The sequence below is a fragment of the Cylas formicarius genome, unplaced genomic scaffold (assembly GCF_029955315.1).
Source record: "Cylas formicarius isolate icCylForm1 unplaced genomic scaffold, icCylForm1.1 PGA_scaffold_2__14_contigs__length_35257938, whole genome shotgun sequence".
NCBI classification, from domain to species: Eukaryota; Metazoa; Arthropoda; class Insecta; order Coleoptera; family Brentidae; genus Cylas; species Cylas formicarius.
This window is the reverse complement of record NW_026844319.1, coordinates 17,545,432-17,566,266: the sequence shown is the minus strand read 5'-3', so window position 1 is coordinate 17,566,266 and position 20,835 is coordinate 17,545,432. Positions and strand designations below refer to the sequence as shown.

The window sequence follows — 20,835 nt, the reverse complement described above, 5'->3', positions numbered from 1 at the left end:
ATGGTGACCGATTTAACAGCTGTCAAGTGATTTATTCTCAGTTTGGTTTGGCAATTCATCATGAATAGACTCACACCTGAAAAACGCTTGCAAATAGTGCAATTTTATTTCGAAAATCATGGTTCCGTGCGGAATACGTATCGCGCACTACGTCCATTTTAACGTCGACAAAATCGTCCATCAGAGCAATTAATTCGATTAACCATGGACCGTTTTTTTTCGCACCACGTTTACTCTTATTGATAACTCGCATCCCCAGAGACGCCGTACGGTGCGTACAGAAGAAGCTATTGCTGCTGTAGAGTGTAGCATTGAGAAAGACCCGAATGAGTCCATCCGCCATCGAGCACAGGAATTGGATCTGTGTCCATCCACTTTATGGAAGATTTTGCGGAAGGATCTTGGTTTACGTGCTTACAAAATCCAACTCGTGCAAGAATTGAAGCCAAACGATCGTCAAGTAACGCGTAGATTCGTCGAATGGGCCCAAAACGAGATTGCCGTGGTTCCCGATTTTCATAAGCGAATTTTGTTTAGCGATGAAGCGCACTTTTGGTTGAATGGCTACGTAAACAAACAAAACTGCCGCATTTGGAGTGAAATCATATTTAAAATGTAATGCCACAAGATTATCTTTCGGATAAAAAAAAAATCATGTCAATCGAATAATCCATCGTTGTTTTATTGCAACTTAAAGTTCTATACATCGAAAAAAAACACCCCTTATTATAGCATTGCAAGTATAGACAAGTCTCCTATAAATCTAGTATCTACATAGGCAAAACAAATCCGTATTTCTTAGCGAGAGAGTTCTGCGATCGTTTCTTGAATTGTTTTTGTATTAGTGTGTGCCTATGAGACGAAGATTGGAGATTTTTAATTCATCCCTTGGCAATTCTAACCGTTGTAGAAAGAAAGTCAATAATGTTCTGCCATGATTAAAAGTTTATTTGGTCCAGATTATATCATCATACGTTGATATAATTCGTAACTGAAAACTTTAATTTCCTTGTCTTAGGCTGGAAATCAAATTGGCCGTCACGAGACTGAGGACGTCCCTTCACGATCTGGCCGAGTTCGGCGAGGGCTCCTTGGGCAACGCATCTAAAGCATCCGATAAAAATCTGGTAGTGAAATTAGCGCCCTTAGTAACCGCGCTCCGAAAGTCCGACTGTCTTGTACAAGAAGCGTCGGAAAAACTCGAACGACACAAATGGTCAATAGACCTCCTGTCTCGGCCCGAGAACGAGGAAAAAAATTGCAAACCGGACGAGCTGGAGCAGTTGGTGGCTTGTTCGCGAGCGCTGACGGAAGACGTTCGGCAAATCGCATCGTTTATACAAGGTAATGGTACTCTTCTGTTCAAAAGGGAGCGACCGCCAAGTAACAACGGCTGGTTGGAAGAGTACGACTACGTAAGTTTAGACTCGAAGGAGAACATATCGAAGAGTCACACCCAAATCATAAACGACTTACCGAAAGAACTGAAAAAGGGTTACGACGTCTGCGTGAAACACGCCGACGACGTCGCGTTCGATAACGACCCGAAAAGTTTAGGCTACGACGACAGACAGTTACTGACCTTTTTCGCAACCCAGGTGGTCACGCATCACACAAATTTAACCCAAGCGATCGACGCGTTCTTGAAGACGGTCGAACACAACCAGCCTCCGAAAATATTCCTAGCCCATGGCAAATTCGTAGTCTTAAGTGCCCACAAATTGGTCCATATCGGAGACACCGTTCACCGAAACGTTTCCTGCAAAGACATCAAAGACAGAGCCTTGCACTGTGCCAACACCCTATCCGATGCTTTAGCCGCGAGTGTCAACAAAACGAAACAGGCTGCGTTACAGTTTCCTTCCGTGAGCGCAGTTCAAGAAATGGTAGATTCTATCGTCGATATATCTCATTTGGCGCGAGACTTGAAAGTGTGTCTCGTACAAGCCGCTGTACCATTATAAGTTTCGCGACACCCCTCCCACTTAGGACTGATTTGATTTAAGTTTTCCGCCTTGTTTTCGTTGCTTACCATGGTCTGTTTTTCACATCTTTTTGATTACCAGTAAAAGCTGACACTGTGAAAATAGGGTAAAACGCCTAAATGTGAATCAAAGCCACTCCAAAAGTACTGCTTTTCTTAGCTTCATCCTAACAGGATATCCGGCATATTGTTGCCTAACAGTGTAAAATATTTTTATCAACCACTCTTGAAAAACCGATCTACCACAATTTTTGAAATTAGCCCTTTTAAATATTTAATTATTAAAAAGAAACGGAATATTTAAACATTTAGGAGCAAAAATAAAACGAAACAGAACATCTAATTTTTCATTACACACTGTAGAACTTTTAAAATACGGACAATCACTGCAGTGTTTTGGGCGGTATTCGAGAAAAAAAATAACTAAAAAGTAACTACAATGTGTTTTTGATGGACAGCGATCACCCAAGGCTGATTTGGTCAACGTTGCCAGTTTTTAAAATTAAATTGCCGCAGTATGTAACCCTTTACTAATCCAGAATATGACCTGCTCAAACCAAAAGAAGTAAACTATTTTAATACAATAATACAAAATGTTGTTGATTTCGAAAAAAAGAATAAAAATTAGCGGAACAAACCTCCAATTTGTCATCACTGTACTCTTTAAATATATGTCGAGAACCTTTACGAAAAGTCACCGCAAAAGTTTGAAAGAAAAAAACAAATTTATCGATTACTAAATCATGTCCCAACAATTTCCAACAATTAATCCACCTTGCCAGTTTTTTTTTAATAAAATGGCGGTTTTATGCAACGGTTCGAACCAAAAGTGGTAAACTAAGTTTTTGTGGATGATGTTTACAAAGGCGCAAATAATTTCAGTGACATTAGTTCTGTTGATTTCGAAAATAGTTTAATGGTGGTACCAATTATAAGTCAACTAAGTTTTAGTCAAATTTAGCTAGTGTTTTGTTGATTTCTTAATCTACCTAAAAGCTGTATTCTTAACTACCTATTTAAATTCTGAATTGTTTTTTTTTATTTCCGCTAGAATTTAAGATATATCTGGCAAAATAATATTTTCGAAAATTGCTGAATATTCCTCATATTTTTTCGTTGCTCTTTACTATTTAAAATGCGGTTTTTCGAAAGCTTTAGACTTGGGAAGCTTTCTTCTTATTAATTAGTTAACCCTTTAAAATGAGAAATTAAAATCCCCAAAAAGTTCACAAAAAGGCCTCTGTTTAACGTTAAGTATTCAAGTTGATGAAATTGAATTATATTGACAAAACTTTGTTAATTTTAGCTTCAGGAGGTCGTTTCTGGTTCTGCGTTTGCAAACGGGAATAACATTTTTTCTTTATATCTTTATATTTCTAAATATCGCAATTTCCAAAAGAACTTTCGAAAAAATTGTTATCGTTTTTTTGAGAGTGGTTGTTTTTTTAACTTTCGGAGTTTTAACTGGTGAATCATTTGTATCTGTCTCATTCAAAACACACACCGTTTTTGATAACGTCTTTGACTGTTCAATACTTGCGAATTTATTTTACGATGATACGAAAGAGCTCGGGTAAAATTCTCTAAAACAATAAAGTTTGCGGAAGCAAGTACAGATGTGAAAAACTAAAGCCACCGTTTTATGTAAAATGCACAATCGTCGAAATATATATTCACTTCATATCTTGTTTTTGCCAATTTGGAGACTCTTTAAATTATCAGATTATAAGTACTTACTAGCTTTATTTAATTTTTTAGGTTTTCTTTGTTTGTGAATTTTTCTATCGAAAATTTTATCCAGTAGTTTTTTTTTTATTTTGTTATTTATTTTACTTTTCCTCTATTGTATTATACTTTTAGTTTTATTGTCGAGGACACATAAATAAATATAAGTTTTATTATTTGATTTTTGTTTTGTTTTATTTTATTTTAGTTTTTCTTTCCTCATTTATGTGCAGTAGTCAAATCGATAATAAATATAACACATACCAACAGTTGATGCTGTATCATCGGCGCTACAGAAAAAAAAAGTCCAATTAAACTTGAAACTGTATTCTAAAATAATCGTTCAATAAGATTTTCACGCACAATTCGAGCTGTTCGATTTCACTTTTTACGTTTTCGATTAATATGCGGGAAAGGTTAAAAATTAACACAATACAACATAATGCAACAATTCAATGTCACGAGATAAACCTTTGTCAAATTTTTTTTTTTTATATTTGCCTGGGTGTAAAGACTAGTTTTTTCTCAGGTACGCATCAATTTTCAGGTAGAAAATTGTGTTCTTTTATTGGCCGAGAGATGGTTCACTGTTACACCAACCAATAGCGCCTTGGCAAATAAGAAAACACATGATTCATTGCATTATAAAATTATTAAGCACCTTTGAATAAAGAGCGGTGTAGATATAGGCATAATCGTGAAACATATCGTTAGCTATAGGATTTAATTTTCAATTTACATGGATGTTATTAGATTACCGTATGAACTTTATGGGCTGGCTATTTTGATACTTCCAGCTTATCTGACGTTCTGGGCTTGATCAAATTTAAGGGCTAATCTAATCAGAGAGATTGCCAAAAAAAAAACAGTCGGAAAGAGAGAAAAAAATTGCCAACAAACCAGAAAGTTCCTACTGTAACATCTCAGCCGTGCTGTCGCCGTACTGTCAAATATGGCACCGAAAAATTACCCTCTTTATTCGAAGCAAACAACCAGGTTCAAATCAGGGCTATAAGTAAAAATGTGTCTATTTCGAGCTGTTGTACAGGGTCTTACATTTTGGCAGCTAAGGTGTTCTTCATAAGTTTATTCGAAAATTTTTGACGCTAGCTACTCTTTAGGACAAAAAGGATTTTGTTACAGGTTAGTGTTAAAATGACTTGAAATCGAAAGGATATTTTTATAACGCCGTCTCGTATCTCAGTTGCTCGGCTCAGTTAGTGTGTTTCTAGCAAAAAAAAAACAAAACGCAAAAAAAAATCACTTGTTTGTGGGGGGACTATGCCGGCGGTTAGCCACATTAGCCAAATTAATAGAGATAATTAGTGGGTGCTTTAATCGTTCGTAAATCAATTTTGAAAATAATTGTAAAACCGTACTACTTTCATATTTTAATATATATATATATATATATATATATATATATATATATATATATATATATATATATATATATTTTTAAAAGATGTAAAAATACCACCAATCTAGAAATGCAGATTTGTAAAACATTTCCACGGTCAAAGGTACAAATTCAATTTTTACAATTTTTGGCATCAAAATCTAACGTTACCAATTTTCGGGCCCAATAATATTTTAGATAAGCGTAGGTTGCTACGTTTTTGAAGGAAAATTTGATTCGAACGTCGAAACATGCGCTTCCAAAAAATATAAATTCACCAAAACTAATCAAAAATCGGTGCAGCAATTTCTAATAGCTATTTGGGTCAAAAAAGATCTTTTTAAGATCAATGTTTTGATATTTTTTAAAATGGTGGCAGGAATTTTTATGCGCATCTACACCCTTTCACTATACAATTAGTACTTGCAAATCAAAATTTTAAGAATGAAAATGGTGAGGTTGCCACGCCCACTGACTGTGAAGATTGAGTTAATGAAATCAACAACAATACTATTCTGGAAAATCGTAAAATTGATACCGAAAACGCACCTCTAAACAAATTTGTATTTCTAAAATCGGAAGTCGTTATACACTCTATACGCTGTATGTAAAATATTTTCCTAGATGCATGCGAAAAGTGTACAATATTGATGTATATATTCAATATTTGACATTCGGCCTATCTACTTAAAACTTAACCTCTACAAGTTGGTTTTCGGTTTCTATCGTAAACGGTTTGAAGACTTGCGCGAAGTTTACAGTGTAGAAACTCTAATTCGATGTTTAAGCTTTACTGATACTATTCCTAGGGACTCTTCAGGTGTTTTACTGTCAGTTTTCTTTGTATAAAATATCTTATCACGACGAGCAACTGCGAACCGATGAGGTGAATAGACTGCCGAGATTTTTCTTTTTTAACTGTACGATTAAGCAAAATTGAGAGCCGTAGGAGAATATCTGGATAATTCTGATACCGCAATTCAGAACAGACTGGTACGTGCGAGTGCGGTTGCGCATTTCGAAGCCGGACTGACAAGGGGTCAGGTAAAGATATTCTAATGCACAAAACGCAAATAACGATACGCACAAAATATATGCCATTACCTCATCCGTGTTGTTGCATGGTTCTTTTTACGTAGAATACTATGTAGAATGACTTTAGAGCATCGCTTTTGCGGCCTACCCGTCAACTCTAACGTTGTAAGATTATGTACGTGTTTAGATATTTTTAGCACAGGAACATCTTTAGTTTTTTTCCGTATTGATTGTTCACCACCAACTACAATCAAGTGAATAAGGCCCAAAAAATGTTTAAAAAGTCACTCGATCGAGGAACTCATCTCGACAATGATGATGTAGCTATTGTAGGCATCAGTGCGAATGTGCAACGCAAGATGGCGTAAAGGCGATGTTCTAAAAGTCGTAAAATTTTGTTGTCTAGAATACGAAGTATTTTTTTTTGTAAAAAGTGAAACTGTGAAGGCGCTTCCTTAGCGGCCACCGCAGTTTCTCGAACCAATTGAACACCAATTTAAGGGTGCATAATAAATTTTAAAATTTGTCGTGTGCATACGTATACTTACGATGACCGAAAATCCTGATTAAATTGATTAATTTAAATTTTTAAATTTAAAGTGATAACATTTTTGTTTCCTTCACAAGAAGCAGGCAGTTGTTTTTTTTTCTTCAATTCTTTAGTAACTAAACTAAGGTGGAGGTTCCAACTTTTAAATGTCAAAGAAGACGTTAAATAAATGGTTTTCGGAAAAATTATATTTCATGGCGTATAACATCAAAAAAAGTTGCATGTGGGAAGGAAGGCGAAAGAAACCGGTTTAAGTTGTTAATGTGGTAGCTCTCGTGGCTTTATTTCGTCGTCCTTTTATTCTCCAGGATTTTCGTCATATCGGATAATTTGGACTGCACATCCTTATAACCGACTTACTAAGTACCTAAATAAATTAGATTTTAGGCTAACGTTGATGTTTAACGACTCTTTCTGACGATCTCTCGTTTGTAACTATAAAACTACCCGATAAAATAATATCTCATATCAGGGAACTATATAGTGATAATTACACGCGAAGGGGGTGCTATGAAACTACAGATTTACGATAAAAATACAATAATAACGGCGAATGATTATAAACAAAAATATACTCGATTTGTAATAAAGCTGCACCTGTATGGCGGCGAACGCAAATTTTCAACGACTAAGCTTAAACTGCGGTTTATCTAATAGAGACTGTTGCGCATGCTGATTGGAGGCGCATTTTATAAACGTGCTAGTAATACAAGCGAACGGGAGGACTCCTTGCGGAAGATAGACCGTAGGTTATTTCACAGTTAATAACGACTCACAAATTACACATTTTTAGCCTTTCCTCGGATGTTTTAGGTGATCTGTTAGACCATACAGACCAAAGTCCGAAAAATATTAAGAACTTATCTGAAAATACGAGATTGCGAATGTTTTTCGATCAAATCGAAAACCCTAAAATTACTTATAGTTTTGTTAAAGTACGTCGACCGAGGAGTCGTATGTTATGCAGTAAAATGTCAATATCGGGATATTATTTTCGAAAAACAATACGGAAACTACAATTTCCGGTTTGATCGATACGTTTGCTAAACAAACGATTCGTCGTTTCTCGAAAATAGCCGGCCTCTCAAACAGTTCTCGCCATATGGACGAAATCCGAAAGAAAATGCCGCCCCGTCATGGCCTATAAGGAAAACTTTCGAAACATTGGTGAGAACTCCCAAACGATTTTCCCAAATTTGCGCAAAACGCTAGACGGAAAATGAACGATCGAAACGCGTCGTTTAATCCGACAGGTGTGAACGCGGCGGAACAGTTTGTCCTTAGCCCCGCGAAACCATCGGGCCGCGGACAAACGGCACGACTTTGCCGGATTAAGCGATGTCACAGAATGTTGTTTACCTAAACGCACAAATAATTGTGGGGGAATGTTAAACGAAAAACGCACAAAATTGTTTGTAGCTTTTAATATAGTTTTTGTTTATATGCGGATTAATGTTAATATACGGAGTGAACCGAGCGAAATTGACAAACAGGTTTTGCTAAAATATTCATAATTTTAATAATTTTGCAAGCTAAAAATTGATATTAGAATATTTGGCAAAAAAAAACTGTATTTTACAATTCCAATTCAGAAATAATTTGGTTCTATTTTAAACGAAATTAATATCACTCAATATCCATGCTACTCAAATTCTGCTTATATAAAAAACAATTTCCACTGAAAAGAAAGAAAATAGTACTTCTCGTGTGTCTTCGTCCCAATACTAAATGTGATAAAATCCAATTACGTTCTCTAGAACAATTTCCGCGCCTAGTAATTTCGATTTTTGGAAAAATTTTAAAGGCAAAAGACTCAAGCTCCCCAAAATTTATTACATCATCGCCCAATTGTTTTTTTTTTCTTATAAAGATGAGAATAAAGTTGTTCTACCTCACAATTTACCATCTAAATTTAATAAATTTTAAGCAGCTGTGATACCAACTATCTGTGATGAATTTTCTACCGCGTTTTCGGGAACGTAGCGAAATATTTCGGCGATGCGAAATCTAATATGGCAGCGGAAAAAACGAGATGGCTGCTTGAGTGCAACCAACGTCGCCCTCGCGGAAAAATTTGCTACGGACCTCGCAAATGTTATTGCTCGCCTCATACCTATAATTTTGTTGGGAAAATTTTAATTGAAACGGCTACGACTACCTCAATTTTTTGATAACCGTCGTTCTTTCGTTTTACAAATTAAACTCGGTCGCGTTGACGTGGTGCAAATTTGGCCAGTTTCGGTCGTTAAATTTCAACCACTTGAGGTTACCGAAATTCCACAAACGGTCCTACTGCAGCACCTTTCGTATTATCGCAGAGCAATAATTTTAACCGCCGATAGATGGTGTGATAAATTTAAAATTTAGGGACTTATCCATCACGCTTTAAAAATTTAAGCGGATTATATACAGGGTGTCTTGGCGTTTAAAACCTCTAAGTGCTCACCGCTCTTATATATGTAAAAAAAAAAGTTTTAAATGAAACAGGTTTGTATTTGCGCACTTTTAGGCAATTTAAAGGTCATTGCAAATAACTTTTTTTTTAAACAGAAGCGTATATTTCTAAATGCTAAAAGTTTCAAAACGTCATGTGATTCATTCTGAAAATATGTACCGGGTTTTGTATGTTTTAAATTATGACTTAAAAAATGTTTAATTATATGAATGTTCAGACACATGTTATTCCTTTTTTCCTAAAAACATTCATAAGTAACGGAAAAATCAAAGTACATTTTATAGTTCTTCGAAGGGTAAGTAATTGAAAGAATTTTAAATTATACTTTCATCCAAACGATTGAATGACAAAAAGATGGTTCAGACAAGAGTCTTTATTTTGTTCTAGCTAAAACTATACATTGTTTAAAAACGCACGTTTTTATTTAACCGCTGATCTTAAGATAATACCTTCAAGATGACGTGTAGGCAAAAAACAAAATAGAATGCTTGAGTTGACGAATTTACACTACTATTATATGAAACTTACACGGTGAACACCTAGTGACTTTAAACCAAAAGCTTGACGACCCCAGCATTTAAGGGACCATTTTTTAAATATTTGTTAGTAATCGAGTGCAGTATTTGTAGGGAAATTGGGATATTTAGTTCATCTTTTTTTAGTAAAAAATGTTCTTACAAGTCCGTGCCTGTTATTTGTCGAACTTGATCAATTTATTCCAAAGGGCCTAAAATGTTGTAACTGCGTTCCGTTTACTCTGTATATCGCGAAGGATAACTGTGAAATTAAAATATTTTTCCGGATACCGCAGTTTTAACCACACGTTAAAAAATATGGTAATAATTTCGATTAATCATCACAGTAACTCTGACATGCGCGTTCACTACAAAATTCATTCGCTTGCATTGAATTGTTGTGTTTCATTTTGTACTCCGTTTTCGGTAAATAATATTTAAAGTTGCTTGGTATATTATAAAGATTTTAAAAAATATATTTTCTGTGGGATCGAAGAATAAAATTTGATATAATATGAAATCGGCAGACATAAAAGTTTAAACTAATTGGCCATTTTGATAAAAAAAAACATCTACATTCAATATTACCAAAAAAGTGTTCTATGGTTCTGATCAATTATACTTTTGGATTTAAAAAAATGTATATGAAAAAATTAAATTTGATAAAATAAAGAAATTCCTTGTTTCTTCCCTCATTTGATCTTTTAAATTGACGCGCGTGGTGGAATTTTATATCTGCATCCGATGGTTTCCCTGATTATCCTAAAATTCGAAATTAACACCGTATTTGATCTTTTATAATTCATAAAATAATTTCATGAATTCAAAAATTTCAAATTAAACACTGGGTTTACTTTCAAATTTAAACAGGATACGAAATTGCGAAGAAATTGGTGAAATAAAAACGATAGACTATACTTTTAACAAGTCCAACTACGAGTACACTCACTTTCTGGTAATTTATTGACATGAATGGGTAAATAATTCTGGTTAAAACTGCGGTACTCGCGCGTAAATTATTTTTGTAAAAACGCACAATTAGTTGGGTGGAGGGGATAAAAACGCACAAATCGTCAAGCGGGCCAGCAAAAAAAAATCTAACTGAACATTTCATTGTGTTTGTTTTTTTTTTGTTGGCCGACGTAGTAACATAGATACTGAGAACTGGACTTTAAACGAATGTAAGGTCGTTTACGCACAATTTTTTCGACTACACAACTTACACCATGTGTTGATAAAAGCGATGTAATCGAGATGTTGCAAAATACCGGCGTAGAACTTTCGTTGGTATTTTTCAGCAAAATCAACGCACAAAAAGTGCCTTGATACTACGGATAGATTTAAAAAATTTCAAAAATGTTACGGGGCAGCACTAGCCGATAACACCAACACTATCGACTACCGAATCGAACTCGCTTAGCCCTGACAAAAATAAATATATCTAGGTTACTCTGAAAATATATTTTTCTCCTTTAAGGACATTTAACATATAAAAGCTGTGGGATAGTTTGCTAACAATCGATAGACGATCGACAATTTTATTTGTATTTTGACCCCTTAAGATATAAAGTGATGTAAAGAAAGATGTATTAGAGACAATCACGAGGACAGTTTTGGAACCCAAAGAATAATTGGAACCGAAAGTTTTTTCAAAAAAAGTTTTTTCAAAAATCAATCACTCTCATACTCTGTGTTGGCTAAAAAAATTCATGGTTAATAAAATAAATGTTTAGACAAAATTTATGTCGTCGTGAGGTGCAGATAATGATAAAAACAATATATATTTGATCCAGAGATAAATTTGAAAACGTCGCACTTAGATATACGCACTTATTTTCCGCACAAAAGTAAATGGCCTGAAAGGGACCCATTTGTAATTTTTTCTGTGTACAAAAGTGTTGTAGGAGTCAACGTATATATATTTATTTTTGTAAAAAAAAGAAAAATAACATTTACAAATCAAAACATGTTGATGGTTTGGTAAAAATACAAACAACGCGAAGTGGCAGCTACGTATGCAATATTTAAGTACATTTAAGACAGGGTAAAACACAAAATATTCGAATACGAATACCTACCAATTATCGTGCCCTTTAGTACACATAACGGACGTTTTCAAATTAAAAATTGACGTTGGGTATGTGCTATATAATTTTCAAATACAGAGGATAGGAATGAAAGTTCTAGGTCTTCAAATTATTTGAGAACATACGCGTTTATACAATAAGATCGACATTTTGTATAAACCTCAAATAACAAACAACGGCTGCGAATCGCGCAACCGAAATCTCTCCAACTTGGCAAAACTACTAATTTAATTTTAAAATTGTTTATTTTATATTTCACTTTTTTGTAAACGATGTGACGACACTGGAAATGCAATATCGAATCACTTGAAATTTATACCACACAAAATCACGAAAAGAAAAAAAAATAGAAAATATATGAAAAATAACGCTTACATTGTATCCATACGAAAATATAACAAGCGCTTTTCACAAGGGCTTAAAAGTATTAGCTAATATTCTTTGCAAAAATAGCAATAACATCCGTAAAGGCCACATTGATTACTACATTAGCTATTCACCGAAGAAACTGTGCCTTATATTTTCGTTTTCTCTTCTAGTCAATTTAAAAAAAAAACAGTCCGCTCCTAAATTGTGGAAAAAAATGAAGTTTCTATTAAATAAGCCCCTTTGAGAAGCCGCGTAAGTTCAAATTTGTCCTACCTTTTTATTGGCTGTGACAGAATAAAAAAAACGGAATAGTTCACAAGGCTAGTGAGTTTAATGTTGATTTTGAAGGCGCATTTTAGAGGCATTTATTGGCGTTTTACTTCATCAAAAAGCAATGCAAAATTAAATTAAACGATAAATGTCAAAATTTGTTTTTCTGTTAATACATTGATCATATTTTTTCCTAGAGGGTACATTCATAATATTTGCTACTATGAATTTAAAAGGACCCACAAAAACAAGCCACGATCAAGATCAAATCGAAATTCAGAAGCTTCATATCATCTTCCCATTTCCTTGTATACCAAAATGTGTTGGTTTAGAAAATTACAAATTGTTATATTACCTATATTTTAGAGAAAAAGCCTGGATGTCGAAAGAGAAGATAAAAGATTTTAAAACCCCACATCTAACACCAGCCAATACGATCCATTTGAGTTTTTTTCATCAAAAAACGATCTCACTAGTTTATAAAAGAATTGCAATTCCAAATACCCATACTCTAACCAGAATTTGGATAATTAATAACGGTTTGACTTATTCGCCTTAAATTTTCACGGACCTTAAGCAAATGAAAGAGTATTTCGTCCCACATCCATAAGTCTTCCACCAAAAAAACTTTCAAAGTCTTCCAATATGTAGATAAAAACTAGACCCTGGTTTTGACGATCATTCTAAGCCCTCGACCAAATAAAATAAAGGTATTTGCTTGTATAAAAAGCCTCCAAGACATTTTTAAGTAACAACCGGAAAATGCTTCGAAACTTGTGAAACAAGTTGTCTGCCAGATTTAGTCCAAATAAAAAAAATGAGCAACTTGGAAAACTGCATAACTCTATGGTATAACAGAAATCCAAGTTTTGGCACGAGGAAAGTACCACTGAGAATTATCGAAATGGCATCTCCATGCACTACGTGAAACTGATGATAATATCTTTGCAGATTCCAGTGTTGTTGCACACGTATTTAGTTTCTAAGCTCTCCTTCCACAAATTACGTACACTTTCATCGTCATATTTCTCTATATGCATTTCGCACGACGAAAGTGTACCAGGCGGTAACATTCTTTTATCCGACTACCTTAGTTTTGGAACGCGCCATTTCACGTAGTCCAAAAATTAATAGGACGGTGCTAACCTAGTGCGTAGCGAGTTAAAAAGTAGCAAAGGCTTTCCGAAACAAGGTCGTCGGTTCTTAGATCTAAGATTGTCTGCGGTGTTTTTCGAAACGCGCGTTTTCCAAAAACACTCCACAAAGAATAAATGCCAATCGAAAAAGTCTATTATGACTTCTTCGAAATCCAAAGCATTTGGCATTTGTTCGTTATTATCATAATCGTTTATGTCATAAATTAAAATTACCGACAAAAAGATGCATCCAAAAAGGCGTCATTAAAAATTGAACAATATGGTTTAAACGTTTTTGAATCATCCAGCAGTTATCATAGAAATGGCCTAAACTGTTTCTTATCCTTTGGCGTATCATTTTGGAAAGCCTTGTCGATTTTACAAAAATAGGGATTATCATAAAACATATGAATTTAAAATCGCTGGAAAATAGAAAGTAAATTGGTAATACATACAGTTTTATTTAACAACGTTTGGATCTGCTCTGTTTAAAGGCAAAAAAATATATTTTTGGATGCATCTTTATAAATGTATTTAGAAATTTACGCTAAAAAACCTGGCTTAGAACATGCAAATTATAAACTCTCAGATTTAGTAAGCAGCCGAATTTTCACGGTTAAAGTAAATTATTACCGCTTCGACTTATTCTCGATGTTCTAGTAATTAATAGACATTTATTGGGATCTAAAGAATCTTGATCTGTAAGTTTTGGAAATACTGCTGTCGGCGTCATTCTCAATATCATCTTAAGGAAGGAACATCGTGCGTCATCAGTAGAGTACTACAGACTCAAAATTAACAACAAAATCATATACGTTCACTTCAGTTTGAACTCATAAAAGACAAATTTGATTCAATGAAACAAATTGACATTTTCAAATCACATTTAGTAGAGATATAAGAAATACAAATAAACCAAAATATATTTAACTCACCTTGGACAAAGTTGTTAAAAAGTATTCTTTAATTTTTACTTAGTTTAGGTTAGTTAGAGCGTAGGAAAGAGCAGATTGGCAATACGCGTAGTCAAACTGCCTTTTAATGCTCCCGTAGACTTTTTTACGCTTTTTACTACAGGGATCAAAATCAACCGATTTTGTTAAACCACACTATATCGAAAAATGAAAAGTTTAAAAAACAACAATTTCTTAAGACGCTCCTACCGAATGGATAGCTTGTTACGATGGTATAGTTCAGCTAAACTGCTTTTTACAAAGGGTTTTACGTTACATTACTGTCTGGGTCCATTTATATGTTTCAAAGAAGAATCCAGAGTCTATAATATAATTCCAATCCTAGTTTTTTCATTTTTTATATCACAAACACTGGACAACGTATTTGCGTATATGTTTTTATTTAGCAAACACTAGATAAACAACATAAAATATAATTTATACGGTAGATATATTCCCGGTAGTGATCAGATAATACAAATTGAGAACTACCATAGAAAACTGGAAAATTCGTTAAACGTCGTCATAAATGGCCTAAACAAAATACACAACAAAACATATAAAAACTTTTTAAACATTCACTAAAACTATCATGAAAGGATAGAGAATTATTTTAATGCCTTTGAGAGCTGATCTGATTGCTAGAATTCTGAACAAAGACCAACTTCATTTTAAAAAATTGTTTTTGTCAATCGTCCTCGGTATAGAGCGTAGACCGCTTACAGATTGAGATTCCATTAAGTGTAATAATAATAATTTTATTCGAATAATGAGTTCTGGAAGCCTATTGGACATAACAATATTATTAAATCTAATAATGATTTGTAAATAAGGAAAATTAGTTTTTTAAATAATAGAGGAGGAATTTGTTATTGTACATTCTCCGTATGCTGTAAAAGTTCTGTATGAAATAGATTTAAGTTTGTAACCGGAAACAAAAATTCCCAAATTGTATTTAAAAAAATTCAAATAAAATTATTAATACCATAAAAGCGAGAAAGTATTAATTTGTTGACCTCGTATCCTCTTATTTTTTTGTGATTTCCATAATTTCGTTAGATTTATCAAAATCACCTCTGCAAATTCAGCAAACACCCTGCGAAATGGTGCTGTTAATTTGATCGTTTTCTATGTTTTGTTTTTTAAGAATTACAGGGACAGAGGGTTATACATTTCATTATCTTGTCTTGGTTCTATATTTTTGGGTAGCCTTCCTTTTTGAAAAGCCTGTTTTTTTTTATTACAGTTATGATAATTGAGAGAGAGAACTTCAGTGTATTGCGGTGTGCATAACCTATTTTAAATTTGACGATCCATCTTTCACTAATTTAGCGCTCAAAAAGAAATTCGAATTCTGTGGACTTTTATCGAGTAAGTAGAATTACTCTCATATTTTAGAATTATTATCGATAGTTTAGAGATTAGCCACCGTTGCAGACCTTTGCTTTCTATTATGTATATCAATGTTATCTACAACATGGCGTAATAACGTGCTACAAGCACTGCCATAATTAAAATTTTCTTTTAAAGTAGATAATAGGGTAGTGAATAATGAAAGATTTTTTATTAGCTGGATTATCGGTTTTTGCGTCTCTTGGTCTAGTTGTTCTATTCGTTTTGTTTGGTAAATTTTCTGAGGCAACAGAGGTTTGAGGTTAATGACATTTTATGTTATAGGTTGGTATATTCTTTGGATATTAGTGCTCAGTCGCTTCAAATTTGTTCGGGAACTGCTTAAAAGTGACGAAAGCTCTAGGGTGATTCACGAATTAAAAACTAGTCGTAGTAAGATTAAGAAAACACGAAGAGACTGATATATTTGTAGATATGAACATACGCTGTGCAAAACCAGAGGACCTAATGAACATGCAGCACTGCAATTTGCTATGTTTGCCCGAAAACTACCAAATGAAGTACTATTTTTATCACGGCCTGAGTTGGCCCCAATTGAGCTACGTGGCTGAGGATGAGAACGGCAAAATTGTAGGTTATGTATTGGCCAAAATGGAAGAGGACCAAGAAGACCTAAAGCACGGGCATATTACCTCCTTGGCTGTGAAAAGATCGCATCGCCGATTAGGTTTAGCTCAAAAACTCATGGATCAAGCTTCAGAAGCCATGGTAGAATGTTTCGATGCTAAGTATGTTTCACTTCACGTTAGAAAAAGCAATCGGGCAGCTTTGAATTTGTATAAAAATTCGCTGAAATTTGAGACCGTGGAGATTGAACCCAAATATTACGCCGATGGTGAAGACGCTTATTCTATGAAGAGAGATCTTTCGGAATTTGCCAAGAAGAAAGAAAAACGAGAAGTGAAAAATGAAGAATGAATGAAATAAATTAACTATTGTATTAGTCTTTGTACTTTGCGCTTTCGTGTTATTATTTTTAAACATATCTTTAAAAAAAAGTATAAATGTTTTTGGAGTCAACTTTTTTTGTTGATAATGAGTTATGAGTATAAATTTACTTAAATGCATTAGTTGATATCAGGCGATTATTTTATTTTCTGGCAGATTGGGTATGAATAAAAATCTTTTTCAACAGCCTTTTGCAAAATTAATTAAAATTTCAATGCAACTGTAAACAATTTTTACATAAATAGGAAAGTACCTCAGCGTATAACTGGTTGTATAATCTAAGTATAGCAACGACTTGCCAAATCTAATATTTTTGGAGTACCGCATTTTCATTAGCTTGTAGATAATCGGTATAAGAAGAAAAGCTGTGTTTTGCGGTATTTATAATAAAATTCCATTATCATTCGATATAATGGTGAATGCGCAGGTGAGAATTAAAAAGTATTGTTACACATCCTATAGTGTATCTCAATCTTCATCATGTTGGCTTTCGATGGAAGCATCCCCAATAAAACTTTAACGATGTTATTACCTATTGTTATTGGGTAAAACCATTAACAAAAAAAATATTCTCTCTTGAGTGACAAACAAGGGGTGGGCCAGGTATATTTCTTTCTGATATATTTCTAGAGTGTTGAATAATTGTTTTCACTGTGCGTTCCGAAAAAGTTATATCAGTAGAGGACCTATTCAACAAGCAGCTTTAAAAGTAACCCGTCTACCTACAAAAATAAACACAACCAAATCAAAAACAAACTCACCCTATAAATATAAGCCGTGCCACCTTCCATAGAGTTGTTTGTAAAATGGGATTTAGGTACCGCAAAATAGACTAAGGCAAGTAGTAACAAATCCATAACTTACTTTGATGAAACATGGTTCGATACCATGACATTGTATCCAATGTTTTAAAATATTCCCAAGAACAGTGTTATTGTCTTGGATAACGCAAGCTACCACAGCCATCTAATGCGCAAAGTTCAAACACTGAAATCTAGGAATATTTGTTAGAAAATGATATTTATTTTGAATTCAGCTACAAAAAGTGCAACTTTTTGAAGTCCTAAATTTATATGCAATGAAAAAACATGTATATAGTTTGGCTGACCAGGTTGGGCATACTGTTTGACGTTTTCCTTCATATTATTGCATGTTTAACCCCATAGAGTATTTGCGGAACCAAGTAAAATCAAAGGTCCCAGTGTTATAAATTTGATAAAAAATGTAATAAATAACCTAAATACCAATTGAGAGCTGGAAAAATTCAGTACAGCACATTATAAAAATTGAGGACTCTTACATTTCGATACAAAACCGCATAAATCCTTTTGTTGTTAATCTTAATGACGACTCTGATAGTGAAACACAATTATATTTAGACATTTAGAATAAAAATGTAACTATGTATAGATATTCCTAACTATGAATTAATTGTATATATTTAATGTCATTGTTTTTTTAATGTAATTTGATAAGATTTAAAGCACCTAAATAAACAAAAAAATTATATTATCCCCAAAACTTTTCAGAGTTCAAGTATTGGGACCGCTACAAATACAAATACTATTTTCGCAAATATAATAATATTGAAATATATACTAATAAAAGATTTCTAAGTAAACTGGCAGCTGCCCCATAATTTTGATATCTGATTATTGTTATCATTGTTATTAAAATAACACAAGGTTTCGTTCAAAATCTGTACGCTGATACGCCATATCTTTGTGAGTTGAAACCATGTGCGAAGAAACTTTGTTAGTATTCGTTTTAGGAAAAAAAAACTTAATCATAAAAAGTTCTGCTTGCTCTAAAATCAAAAATGCGGTCATCAGATATCAGTTTGTTTCAATTGCTTACAAATTACAAAAATGGCCATCATTATGGTGATTTTCATTTTGGACGCGGCTGCTCGGAATAATTGTATTGATTTACACTGGTCTTAGGTTTTTCAGTCATGAAGTGCGCCTTGTCCCCACGCTTCTGTTGCCTTGTATTTTTCGTTTTTGTTCGTTGTCCACCACTCCATTGATGTTTAGATGCCTAACGCAGAATACTTTTCGAATGTTGGTAACTGCGGCTCTAACTTGCCCTACTCTGGATCTTATTTCTCGGGAGTATCCTCCAGTAGAGATGGTATTTGTACTCACTTACTCTCTCGACTTTCACATTGCGAACATACAATCTTTCCCGGATATTTGCTTTGCTGAAGACCATGAATTTTGTCCATCATTCTTTGTAGGTCCGCGCTACTATGTAACTAATCAGTCTTTACTAACGGTTCGTATTTTTTAGACGTCAATAATACTTAATATTATATTAGTCATATTAATTACTAGCTTCATTTTACCCGAGCGGAAAGAGTGACTTAAAAAGTTTATCAAACGTGTTTACATACTTTTTCTAGGACCGTTAGTTTTTCTGTACATTTTTTGAAAACAGTGCGAATACATTTCCTGAAAGGCTTGTGACATAACCGCCATAATTGACATGCAAACGTCTACAAACTACCAACACATAGGATCCCTCACAAACGTTGGATCGTGACGGATATCCGGTCCGAAAAACGTCAAAAAGCCGTCGGTCATCAGATAACGCAAGTGCCGCGATGTTTTTGAAATTCAAGGCGGGTTCGTCGAAAACGACCCCGCCTAGAGGCTCGTTTGATTTGCGCGGGAGCAAACTGGGTCTGCCGTTGAGCTACGGGGGCCTCGGCAATAAATATTACGATCAGCTAGTTATGGAACCAGACAAAATCCTTCAGGTATCCAAAATCCGGCGCATTCTCCATTTTTTCGTTTCCTTTAAAGTAACAACTGTTATATAAGTAAAGGCAAAGAAAAATAAGAAAATGAGAATTTGTATACCTGTAGGTAGACTTGGTGAACAATATAACGGAGACAAGAGGATCGGTGAGGTCGAGGTCGATCCAGGTGGCAGTCGAGATGAGGGACCGCGGCGTCCGTCTCAACGACATAATCCTGATATCCAGCAGGAGCCACGCGCACCAAACCATCGTGGTACTAGCAACGTTGTTTCTTGGCGCCATAGTTGCTCCCCTAAATCCCGACTCCCCTTACCGCGAATGCCTCGAACTAGTGCGCAAACTTAAGCCTCGGATGTGCTTCTGCGACTCGAGAACCGTCAGCCAGATCGAGAGGATCCTCGCGACCTTGAACATCGTCTGTGACGTGGTCAACTTTGGCAATGACCACGCCGGCACCATCCAGTTCTGCAAACTGTTCCCTTACAGGGAACCAGACTGGTTCAAGCCGGTATTCATCGACAGGCCGGAAAACGAAGTGGCATTTATTTTACCCACGCAGGGCACGATTACAGCATCCAGTCCATGGTCTTTGGGAACCTCTCTTTGGGTTTTTGTAGGGACGTGCGCTGAGCCGAAACTGACCTGTCTGTCTCACCACAACGTTTATACGCAGACATGTCTCTTCATGGAGATATTTGATAGGCCATCGAAAGTGATCTCTTTTTTTCCATTGTCTTGGATAGTGCAGACGGTCCTGTGCTGCGCCTCGTTTGACTACGGCGTATTGCGTATATTGCCGGGTTCGTTCAACGAACGTTCCGCCTGCAAACTGATCCAGGACTTCGTCGTCGACACCGCGATCCTCGGCACCGATCTGACGCTGAAGCTGATAGAAAACGTCGCCATAAGGGTGAGGGACCAAGTGGCACGTCTTTTAAAGTGTGCGTGATGTTAGAACCGTACAGCTATAAAATATATAGAATATTGTAGAGAAAATTTAGGGAAGATTCTTAGTTGATTAAATTGAATTTGAATCTCTTGAAAATTTGGGAACATGATTTTTTTTATCCTGGTTTATGGAATTAATATAAACTTGGGTCAATCTCAAAGTTAATTTTCTCGCGAACTGATAAGTCGATTTGGATATACGACGTGTGTCCATAAAGTAAAGAGATTTTTGTAACTGGGCATGCTACTTTTGAGAGTCCGTCCCTAATGTTCTGTCCTTTAAT

The 20,835-nt window shown here is 34.8% G+C and overlaps 3 protein-coding genes across 4 annotated transcripts in view; all 3 read left to right on the top strand.

Moving 5' to 3' along the window:
• LOC132698342 (breast cancer anti-estrogen resistance protein 1) overlaps positions 1–3,890 on the top strand; it is a 69,331-nt gene extending 65,441 nt beyond the window's left edge. The window contains exon 5 of the mRNA XM_060664343.1: positions 1,019–3,890. Within this exon, the coding sequence (XP_060520326.1) occupies positions 1,019–1,964 (946 nt within the window). The 3' untranslated portion in view covers positions 1,965–3,890. The remainder of the gene's footprint in view (positions 1–1,018) is intronic.
• An 11,914-nt stretch (positions 3,891–15,804) lies between these two features.
• On the top strand, positions 15,805–17,048 carry LOC132697849 (N-alpha-acetyltransferase 10). The gene is made up of 3 exons (XM_060663546.1): positions 15,805–15,849; positions 16,156–16,235; positions 16,304–17,048. Exon 3 carries the CDS (start codon positions 16,306–16,308, stop codon positions 16,807–16,809), a length of 504 nt encoding a protein of 167 aa, XP_060519529.1. The 5' UTR covers positions 15,805–15,849; positions 16,156–16,235; positions 16,304–16,305; the 3' UTR covers positions 16,810–17,048.
• Positions 17,049–19,327: 2,279 nt separating this feature from the next.
• The window catches only part of LOC132697848 (luciferin 4-monooxygenase-like), a 31,228-nt gene continuing 29,720 nt past the window's right edge, over positions 19,328–20,835 (top strand). For both annotated transcript variants that reach the window (XM_060663543.1, XM_060663544.1), the window contains exons 1-3: positions 19,328–19,600; positions 19,710–20,163; positions 20,221–20,513. In XM_060663543.1, coding sequence (XP_060519526.1) covers positions 19,445–19,600; positions 19,710–20,163; positions 20,221–20,513 — 903 coding nt within the window. In that variant the 5' untranslated portion in view covers positions 19,328–19,444. The remainder of the gene's footprint in view (positions 19,601–19,709; positions 20,164–20,220; positions 20,514–20,835) is intronic.